Genomic DNA, 11,488 nt, shown 5'->3' with positions numbered 1-11,488 from the left:
TAATATGAAACATGGCATGAAATAAAATGAAATGAAATGAGATAGGACGAGATGATATGATATGGGATGAAATATAACCTCAGTAAATACTGGTAATTTGGTAATTTACTGAGACTTTTTCAATGGACTTTTTGGAGAGTCCCGAGAAGTTACGTCGAGCGGCTTTATTTTATATTCCCACATTTGTGCACTTTCACAGCTTAAAAAATATTTGATCAGCAAGTAGTGGTGTACCTAGTCATGATTAAACTACTTAAAATTGAGGATTCAATTATCGTCAATGCTTTTTTAGCGATTGATGGCAATTCTTATTCAGCATAATGTTTTATTTTGCCAAATCAGCTCATCTAATTCAACATGATCCAAAAAAGTAAAAAGATATAATAACCGGCAAACTTCTTGAGCATTTGTTGACGTAGTGGGGGTAAGTTTACGCATGGTACACTCACGTGCAAAAACATTACTTACTCTGCGTCTTAATGCTATTAAATTATTAAAATCAACATATGTATTTATTTATATATTTATTAGAACATCAATAAAACATATAGGTTAATAATTGTAATAATTTAATCTTGAGGTAAAATAGATATTCCTTCTATCAAGTCAAAACTAGAGCTGTTGCCAGGTCTTGGTTCAGTTGAAGCGAAGCTGGTATTTGTAATTTTTTTTTCGTTATCATAATCTTGACCATCATCATCATCACTGTTTTCATCACCCGAGTTGCTATCATCGTGATGAGTCGACATAGGGCTCATCGGCGTAGTTTACAACTCGGTCGATTCGGTCTTCTTTTTTGTCTATAATTAATTATTTTTTGAAGATATTCGATTCGTAGTAATCGAATGTTACTTTTTTCATTTACCAGCTTCCGATTATTTTCTGTTCTTTTTTTCCATCTGAAGCCTAGCTCTTTCATAATTCGTCGTAAACTTCATTCCGAGCCATTAAAATTTATATCTTCTTTAAATTTTTCGAAGCCTTTCTACGGTACGGAGTTTCGCTGCTTGTTATGTAGTTATTATGATTACATCTTTTTATTACAGATTGAACGAAACTATCCATTCCGGTAACTTTCTTCTTCCCTGATCTTTTCTTACCCGGAGTCCGAAACACGGCGAGCAAGCCAGAGCCTTTAGCTTCGTTAATAATGCACCTAACAGTACTCACTGATGTTTTTGTTGCTTCCGAAGTCTGTTTTAATTTTTCCATATCATTCTTCCTGAAATAAGAGAAAACCTTTACTGAATATAAGGTTTTAATAAGCTAAAATTAACAGTAAAATTTGCTTTGATTACATTAGATACATTGACAAATAACGAATAAAACAGATTGACAATGACGTCAACTTATGGCTGATAATTTCAACTAAGAAGTTTACATCATTCTCCCGCACTATTTTAAAATATAATCTTTCAAAAATCCTGGCGTTTTATGGACGCGACCAGATCTACGAAGTGTTGGCTCCGGCGGTGGTGATGATGGTAATTCTGTCTCTAGCTCTCTGCTATTATCAAGTACCACAGGTCCCGTTTCATTGGATGAAGGAATCTCCAAGTTTTGGTCTTCTGTTTCCGGAAGTGGTTCTGCGACGTTATGATAATCAATAGTGTGTTCATTATCTATTCGCAGATCTACCCTTTCTGAACCCAATGGTGCTAGATGACGATTCGATACTGTTGTTTCTCGGCCATCTGGAAGCCGAATGTATGAAAAGTCAGGATTGCTGTGTATCAATTCAACCTCTTCTACGAATGGCTGATATTTATTTGTACGATTAAATTTCTTCATCAAGACTTGTCCAGAATTTGTAAGCCACGATGGAACAGAAGTGCCGTTAGTAGATCTTCGAGGGTGTCTAAACATTCTTTCATGTGGAGTGCAATTTATGGTTGTACAAAGTAATGATCGAATTGAATGTAAGGCTTGTGGTAATACTTGTTCCCAATTTTCTACCGAAAGATTCTTCGTCTTCAGGGCCAAAATAATCGTTCTCCAAAGAGTAGAATTCAATTTTTCTACTTAACCGTTACCTTGAGGGTTATAAGCTGTAGTTCTACTAGTGGCAATACCTCGAACATGTAAAAATTCCTGTACTTCAGCAGAAAGAAATGCTGTTCCGCGATCTGAATGAACGTAAGAAGGCATGCCAAATATCATAAACAAGTTGTTAAGATGTTTAATCACTGTTTTCGAGCTTACATCTGAGCATGGGAATGCAAACGGGAAACGTGAAAATTCGTCAATCACGGTAAGTATGAATTTGTTATTATTATTTGTTGGAACTGGTCCTTTAAAATCTATGCTAAGGCGTTCAAAAGCAGCCGTCGCTTTAACAAGTTTTCTCTGGTCATCAAAGGTATTTCGGAAGAATCTAGATTTTATTTCAGAGCAGGTTCGACAAGATTTTGTCATTGTTCTGACTTCTTCAATAGAATATGGAAGGTTTTTAGAGCGAACCCAGTGAAACATTCTTGTTACCCCTGGATGACAAAGAGCCTCATGCAGCGAGAAAAGTTTTGCAGTATGTGTTTCTACAGTGGCACAAACTCGGGATAGTGCATCAGCAGCATAGTTCTCTTTCCCCGGTCTGTATATAATATCGTATTTGAAAGCAGCAAGTTCCAGTCGCCATCTTTGAATCTTTTCATTCTTTATCTTACTTGAATGTTTCATATTAAACATAAAAGAAACCGAGCGTTGGTCAGTAACCAACTTAAAGTGTCTACCAATAAGGAAATGTCTCCATTTCTTCAATGATTCCACAATGGCGTACGCTTCTTTTTCAATGGCTGAATGGTTTTGTTCGCTTGAATTTAACGTTCTTGAGAAAAACGCCACTGGTCTAGAATTTTGCGTAAGTACTGCTGCAATGGAATGATCGGAAGCGTCAGTTTCCACTGTAAAAGGTATATTTTCATCAATTGCATGTATAGAAGACTTTGCGATATCATTTTTCAAGCTTTCGAAACATTTAATTTGCTCGCTTGTGAGTGGAAAAATCGTCGTATTAGCAAGTGAGTGGATCCGTTCAGAAAATTTTGGAATCCACTTGGAATAATGTGCGAACATGCCGAGTGTCCTTCTTAAGGTCGGTAAATCGCTTGGTGGAGGTAAATTAATCAGTGGCTTGAGTCGCTCATTGTCAGGTTTAATTATGTTGTTTTGAATATTATAGCCTAGAATATTAATTGACTTTTGAGAAAATTTGCATTTTTGTATACTCAGTGTTAAACCGTATTTCTTTGCGGCATTCATAAAACTTTCTAAGTTATGATCGTGTTCTTCAAGAGTACGGCCAGAAATAGTTATATCATCAAGATACGCATATGTGTTTTGAAGCTTCTCTTTTCTTATAATCCAATCGATTGTTCGCTGGAAGCTCGAAACACCATTTGTTACTCCAAAAGGAATACGCCTGAACTGGTACAAATTTTCCAGTGCTTCAAAAGCGGTAAATTTCCTTTCTTTGGGTAGTATAGGTACTTGATGGTACGCGTTTTTCAAGTCTATTAGGCTAAAAATTGTATTCTTTGCCACTTTCGAAACTAAGTCTTCAATGTTTGGTAAAGGGTACGCGTCGAGTTCTGTGTAACGATTAATTGTCTGAGAGTAATCAATTACAAGGCGTTTTTTATGAGTTTCGCTTTTTTTTATTAGTACTTGGGCCCTCCACGGTGATTTACTTTCTTCAATCACGCCCTCTGCTATAAGGTTTCTGATTTCTTCTTTAATAAAATCACTATCCTTTTTGTTGTGCCTTCGAGACTTTATAGCAATAGGTTTGCAGTTGGGAGATACATTCGCAAAAAGCGGTACAGCTGGTACTGATGCTTCAGCTACGTTACATACTTGAAGTGGATGTTTTGGCCCACCGAAAGAGAACTCTAGCGATGAATGTTCTTCGAGGACGTCATGGCCGATAATTATATCAGCACAAAGATTCACATTATCATATCTATGATTTCCGATTTTTAGGGTTTGCCAAGTTTGACCTTCTACTTGTGAAGTATAATTAAGAGAGGCCATAGAAATAGTCTGATTGCAGGATTTTCTTTTTAACCCGCATAGTCTTGCAAAGTTGTCATTTATAAAACTGATGGAGCTGCCGGTGTCGAGAAGTGCTTCTGCTCTTATTCCTCGAATATAAGCGGGTACAGTAGCTTTACGTAATGAAGAAGGTGACGCTGCTGTGATACAAGCGGAAAGATCTTTAGTACCTACTACCACAGAATTTGTAGATTTAGAAGAGCTTCTACAAACAGTGGCAAAGTGCCCCTTCTTGTTACAGAGTTGACAAGTCTTTTCAAAGGCAGGGCAGTTCTTACGAGGATGTATTTGACCCCCACAAAAGAATCATTTTTGCCGTTGAGGATTATTAACAGAAGAGCAAGTCTCGTTGTGCAGAGTTTGTGATTTCGAAGAGATTAATGTTGGTTCTTTTGGAGCAACAGCATTTAAAGAGACAGTATTGAAGTTTTGAGAGTTGATCTCTGCAGTTTCTAGAGAGAGTGCTTGGTTGTAAGCTTGATCAAGTGTTAGAGTTAAGTTTTCTAAAAGCCTTTGTCTGATTTTATGCGATGATATACCGGATATGAAAGCATCACGTACGCTATCGTTTTTGTTTGTTTCTGCATCAACAGCCACAAAATCATAATCTTTAGAAAGTAGTTTCAAAGCTTGTAAATATGTGTCAATACTTTCTTCTGGTCGTTGTTTCCTTGTTGCTAACATATGTCTAGCAAAAATCAAATTTTTTGGTTTTACATACAGTTTTTGCAGTATTGTGATCGCTTCTTCGTAGTTCGTAGCTTCGCTTATATATGTGTAGATATTTGGTGATATATGGTTTACCAAAAGTTGAAACTTTATACTGTCCCATTTTTCTGGCGGACGAACCGACTGTGCATCTGTTTCTGGAGCGGTCGGCTTCTGCACGAAAATGAAGTTTTCGAAAGTTTTACGCCAATGTATCCAAGCTCTCGTACTAGAGCTATCTGACGGGTCGATATCAAACCTTTCAGGGCGGATATATCTATCCATTTTTTTAATTTATTTAGCTTATTAAATTGGAATAAGAGAAAACCTTTACTGAATATAAGGTTTTAATAAGCTAAAATTAACAGTAAAATTTGCTTTGATTACATTAGATACATTGACAAATAACGAATAAAACAGATTGACAATGACGTCAACTTATGGCTGATAATTTCAACTAAGAAGCTTACATCACTTCCCCTGTTTTATAATGAAGCAATATACGTCGTACACAAATTTTCTACCCTTTCTTTTAAATACTACACCAGTTTTTCACGGCATAGTGTATGTTTTATAAAAAATCAACAAACACTCAACAAATAGCAATGGCAACAAAGTCCACAAGCAATTATAACAAATAACTTAACGATTAATAACGATAGACTTTCCACTGTACGCAAGCGTACTTTTGGGAGCAAGCGGAATGAGGGCGCGGTGCGGGGCGCAAGGTTCGACTGATCTACCAATAACGCGCTCGATACGATTTCCCCTGCCGTCGCGCCTCACCCTCTCCACCAAAGTGATCTAAAATTCGGTTCTGCGCAGTCAAGGTCATTTGCTCAAGAAGTTTGCCGATTACGGTTATTTAATGCCATGGTATATACGGTTATTTAATATATGGTTATTTAATGCCATGCATCTTATTTTTATACCTTATCAATTAACTTAAAAAAAAAGTAGCATAAAAATTCATATATGTATAAGGACTAAAGAAAACTATGAAAAAATTTGATTTCGAACCGTTAGGTGAATTTAATCTTAATTTTAGCAGCAGTAACGAAGTCCAAAAATAAGCTTTATCAAGAATGCCAATTACTGATTTACTGAGCATTGAGCATTTTCGTATTGTAGAAAGGTAGCCCTTGTGTTACCCAAATAAGTACGATTTCATAGCTACTCTATTTAATTACAGGCTCATTTCTTTCACATTGCATTAAATTTATTTAATTATTTTTTGTTTTTATGTGATTGGAAACTTCCTCATTACTGGTGGTAGGACCTCTTGTGATTTTCACGTGTAGGTATTTTTTTTTATTGCTTAGATGGGTGGACTAGTCACAGTCCATTTGGTCTTAAGTGGTTACTGGAGCCCATAAACATCACAACGTAAATGCGCCAACCACCTAACCCCCACCCCACCTATTTCTGCCGTGAAGCAGTAATGCGTTTCGGCTTGAAGGGTGGGGTAGCCATTGTAACTATACTGAGACCTTAGAACTTATATCTCGAGGTGGATAAATTAAAATGAGATATGACTTAAAGGTCGAAGTAGCCAGGTCATAAAATTCCATAAAAAAATTGCCACCTTAAATAATACGCTTAATATTTGAACATTTTGAACATTGCCATACTGCAAAAAGGAGGGGAACAAGTTTAATTTCCATTTCAATTTTCAATTAATTAATTTATTTGTGGTTGTTACTCCCGTCACAGGTAGGTTTTATTTAAATAACTTTTAAATTTATTTTAACTTTGACTTTTTAATTTTAACTTTTAACTTACCTATTGTAACATTTCACTTTCACTAGCCGCCTGCCACATCTCACAACTCGGTCGTGTTCTACTACCTACTAATTCATTTGGTAGTATCAGATAAAACTAACATTCTTTTTATCCATTTTATGTATTTAGTTTCTTTAGTGGCGCTAGCACAGTAGGACGTTCCCACTAATCTTAAGAGTAGTACTCGTTTATTCATAGAAGTAGAAAGGTGAGTGGTAGTTGTGGCCAAAGTAATTTTCAGATATATTTTATTAATACATTTCCAATGTAATGTTATCTGTTACGTTGAAATGTAGGCTAACATAAATGAACGTAATCTCACAAATATGAGGCTACTTGTTAAACAGGTTTCTTGAACTTTGTACTTGTGCAAAGTAAGTGAACCACATGCTGGGTGTATCTAATTTTTATTTCATTGAGTAAAAATTATAGAGTGCATTATATCATAAGTTTTATCTATTTAAAATTCAAGTTAATTGATTTTGAAAGTTGCTGATTTTTTGCTGAGTAACTAACTAGCTTACATGTCAAACTTTCTCTTAAAAATACCTTTTTAGAACTATATAATAAATACATAAAAGAATAACAAATATATTTAAAGTGCATTTACAGACTGAAAAATACTAACAATTATTTTAAACTCAGTATAATATAAAATGAAATATATGCATAGAAAAAAAAGGTATTTTATATTATATTTTATTTTATCCTAACTTAAAATATACCATTAATACAAATCACTGAAACTACCTTACAATGAGAATTTTATCTTGCTTAATGCAATTAAGACAGTCAAATTAGGTTTTTAAATTAACTAAAAACAAAAAGTGAGATATTAGATATTAAATGACAACCGCAAACTACATGAAAGATTTGGATTTAATGAATGAGTGGTACTTAATGGATTTGCATCCAGTGTAAAGTTATTTTTAAACCTTTAAATTTCTTGATTATTAGAAAATAAGTTAAACAAAATTGATGAACAGAATGAATAAAATATATTGGAATAATGTCCCTTTTGAAAACTTTTATAGATTCATTTCAAATTAATTTTCTCTAATTTACCCAAAATTACAAAAAATCCCTAAATATCACACTCTGAATATTATGTTGTAATGCCAAATATTAAGAATGAAATGTAAAGAAATATAATGTTAAGAATGAAGAAAACCAACTTGGAACAAAATATAATGAGAATATCATCAATGTAGTTGAAGTCAATAAAATAAGTATTAATAAGGATTACTCAAGAACTTATTGGTTAGACCTCGCTAAAATGTAAATGGGACCACATGAAAACACCAGTTTTCAAATAAAAAATAAGGAAACAGAAAACAAAAAATGCAAGTCATTTTTTTTTATTGCTTAGGTGGGTGTATGAGCTCACAGCCCGCCTGGTGTTAAGTAGTTACTGGAGCCCATAGACATCTACAACGTAAATGCGCCACCCACCTTGAGCTATAAGTTCTAAGGTCGCAGTATTGTTACAATGGCTGCCCCACCTTTCAAACCGAAACGCATTGCTTCACGGCAGAAATAGGCGGGGTGGTGGTTACTTACTGGTGGTAGGACCTCTTGTGAGTCCGCGCGGGTGGGTACCACCACCTTGCCTATTTGCCGTGAAGCAGTAATGCGTTTCGGTTTGAAGGGTGGGGCAGCCGTTGTAACTATACTTGAGACCTTAGAACTTATATCTCAAGGTGGGTGGCGCATTTACGTCGTAAATGTCTATGGGCTCCAGTAACCACTTAACATCAGGTGGGCGGTGAGCTCGTCCACTCATCCTACCCCTGCGGACTCACAAGAGGACATACTACCAGCAAAATTGATTACCTGCTCCTTTTTTAAACTCTATTGAAAATAAAATATCATCAGGTCATTTTTTATTAAATCTGTCTTTTCATTTTTTTACACTCAAGTTATAAATAAATGCATGAGGCACACTACAGTACTAGACTAAAAAAATTAAATAAAGAACAGTCACAAATTAAATTTCAAATTTTAGATTGAAATATGCTAAGAAGTACATGTCATTACTTTATTTTCTTTCCAAGGAGTAAACAATATGTTTTTTTAACTTTAAACTCATTTAGTAAAAATACAACAATATAAAAACAACACTATCAAGGTTAAAGTTCTATTTATTACATTGAGTTTGTTTGAAAGTTGTACTACAATATTATTTATTTGATAAGTGAGAAATGTTTCTCAAATCTTTGTGTAAAATGATATTGTTTATCAGTTTTTATTTTTATAATGTAATAGTTATTAACTGCTTTTATGTTAAATTTTATTGAAATATTTCAAAACATTTTCAGATACAATATGTCTAAAATAAAGGCTGGACCTGTTGTTGACATCCTTGGTGATGAAATGACCAGAATAATCTGGGATCTTATCAAAGAAAAGCTGATTCTTCCTTTCTTGGACATTGAATTACATGTCTACGACTTGGGTATGGAAAATCGTGATAAGACTGATGATCAAGTTACAATTGATTGTGCTGAGGCCATAAAGAAATACAATGTGGGCATCAAATGTGCGACCATAACTCCTGATGAGAAGAGAGTTGAAGAATTTAAACTGAAGAAAATGTGGAAAAGCCCTAATGGGACCATCCGTAATATTCTTGGTGGTACTGTTTTCAGGGAGGCTATTATTTGCAAGAATATACCGAGACTTGTAACAGGGTGGGACAAACCCATCATCATTGGACGTCATGCTCATGCTGATCAATACAAAGCAACTGACTTTGTTGTCCCAGGTGCTGGTACTCTTGAAATAATCTTCAAACCTGAATCTGGTGAGGCAATAAAACATGTAGTTCATGAGTACAAGGGTGCAGGTGTAGCACTGGCTATGTTTAACACTGATGCATCTATTATTGACTTTGCTCATTCTTCATTCAAGTTTGCTTTGGACAGAAAATACCCTCTGTACTTAAGCACTAAGAATACAATCCTCAAGAAATACGATGGTCGTTTCAAAGACATCTTTCAAGATATTTATGACAAGGAGTACAAGAAACAGTTTGAGGATGCTGGTATCTGGTATGAACACAGGCTAATTGATGATATGGTGGCTTATGCTATGAAATCAGAGGGTGGATTTGTCTGGGCCTGCAAAAATTATGATGGAGACGTACAATCTGATAGTGTTGCTCAGGGCTATGGATCACTGGGCCTCATGACATCTGTTCTCATTTGTCCTGATGGCAAAACAGTTGAGGCTGAAGCTGCCCATGGCACTGTTACACGTCATTTCAGATTCTATCAGCAAGGAAAAGAGACATCCACCAATCCAATTGCTTCAATTTTTGCTTGGACTAGAGGTTTGTTGCATCGTGCTAAATTAGACAACAATGATGCCTTAAAGAACTTTGCTGAGACTCTGGAGAAGGTCTGCATTGAAACTATTGAATCTGGAATTATGACTAAAGACCTTGCCATTTGCATCAAAGGTATGAACAATGTCAAAAGATCAGACTACTATGAAACCTTCGAATTCATGGATAAACTAGCCGAAAACCTGAAGGTTGCTCTAGGACAATGACTAGCTACAGAAAGGAAACGGTCTAATCTTTAATATTTGTTATATCAACTTACAATATTTTATTGTAATGGAATAAGGGTACCTAATTTTTTTGGCATGAAAACTAATAGCATTTATTTATTTTTTTCGATTATTTATTTCCTATAAATATATTATTTTTCAAAATAAAATAATTGTATTTAATTATTCTGCCATTTAAAACGAATTCCCAAATATTTAATGAACTTCCATTGTTTAGTTAGTTAGGGTGTGTAAAATTTTGCGTCTAGACTGACGAAATTCAATAACAACACTGGTCAGAATTAATTTCGTCAGAAAATTTCAGTAGAATATAATTTGGTTTGAATAGTTTTATTGAATACTAATTTTACATAATTATTATTGTCTGTCTCTTATGTCATTTCGAACGAATGTTTTCGTCGGTTTCTGCATTTCAGATAATTCTTATCACTGTTTGATAAACTAATATGTTTATCAAATATTTACAACAACAAAAATACTATATTTCGAACAAAGTTTGTGGTCAATCAAAAACTATTACGCAACTGTACCGGTTATGTTATGGAGTTTTTTAATAATTAACAAGTCTCCGAATATGTACTTATGTTTACAGTTCTCTACAAATAACGATAATTGAGTATCTAATGTGTTAGAGGTTATTTTAACGCCAACAGAGATCGTTTTGAATGAACTTCAAATATGCATTATTATTGCATTTATTGGATATTTAACCTTTTTGATTTTTTTTTTCCTACCTAAGCTGAAAGCCTTGAGAGGCTATTTCAGCGTAACCCTAACGTTTGTAGGTGAGCTCACGGGGCTCAAACCTGACGACGATGCTAACACGAACCCTAGCAAGAGCCGTGCTTCGCAGAATCTACCACCGGATCGGAAACGCGACCCACTGAGAAGATCTGGCGAGAAACTCCGTGGGCTGTGTCTGAGAGTTAATTTACCTTTCGAGCCCTTCGTCGCAAGCGACGGGTTCGACGAGAACGGTGACCGGTGCTTGAAGTACCTAGAAGCACCGTTAGTGGATCGGGAGGATCCGAGATGACGTGTTTTGGGCGACGTCGACTGCTTTCCATTCTGTCCGCAGGATCGGGAATGGGTTTTTGATAATTTTATGGGCGGGTATATTTAAGCTCTTGTTGCGCAAAAGTGGTCACGTCATTAGCATGGAGGAAACCAAAGCGAGAAAAAGAAGAAGAAGGGGCTGCCACTGTCTGAAAGGCAGTTCGGAAATGTTCGTGATTGTTATATTTTGTGACGTGGTTCCATACGGAATCTCTCGGTTTGACTTAACTTTATTTGTAAATCCATCCTATTTTACTGTTTGATTGGTTCCTAAATCACTTTGTTACTTTAAGATTGTTACTTATGATCCTGTTTGGGG

The 11,488-nt window shown here is 35.3% G+C and overlaps 1 protein-coding gene and 1 long non-coding RNA gene across 3 annotated transcripts; one reads left to right on the top strand and one right to left on the bottom strand.

The window, feature by feature from the left end:
• Positions 1-910: 910 nt before the first annotated feature.
• On the bottom strand, positions 911-5,611 carry LOC149502228 (uncharacterized). Its single transcript, XR_016323669.1, has 2 exons — positions 5,234-5,611; positions 911-1,218 (listed from the first exon to the last, which is right to left on the bottom strand). It is a non-coding gene; the product is annotated as an uncharacterized LOC149502228 (long non-coding RNA).
• Positions 5,612-6,355: 744 nt separating this feature from the next.
• On the top strand, positions 6,356-10,262 carry Idh (isocitrate dehydrogenase [NADP] cytoplasmic). 2 transcript variants are annotated; one of them, XM_089730412.1, is made up of 2 exons: positions 6,356-6,471; positions 8,859-10,262. In XM_089730412.1, exon 2 carries the CDS (start codon positions 8,866-8,868, stop codon positions 10,090-10,092), a length of 1,227 nt encoding a protein of 408 aa, XP_089586538.1. In that variant the 5' UTR covers positions 6,356-6,471; positions 8,859-8,865; the 3' UTR covers positions 10,093-10,262. The 2 variants fall into 2 exon arrangements, with proteins under 2 accessions (XP_089586538.1, XP_089586539.1); XM_089730413.1 differs by lacking the exon at positions 6,356-6,471 and adding an exon at positions 6,567-6,748.
• The last annotated feature ends 1,226 nt before the right edge of the window (positions 10,263-11,488 follow it).

This window comes from Bombyx mandarina, chromosome 10 (assembly GCF_030267445.1).
Source record: "Bombyx mandarina strain Sakado chromosome 10, ASM3026744v2".
NCBI classification, from domain to species: domain Eukaryota; kingdom Metazoa; phylum Arthropoda; class Insecta; order Lepidoptera; family Bombycidae; genus Bombyx; species Bombyx mandarina.
Note: the sequence above shows the minus strand (reverse complement) of the source record. Positions and strands in the feature narration are given on the sequence as shown.

Coding starts and splice junctions, on each gene's coding strand:
- Idh (XM_089730412.1), top strand. CDS start 8,866: ATGTCTAAAATAAAGGCTGGACCTGTTGTTGACATCCTTGGTGATGAA.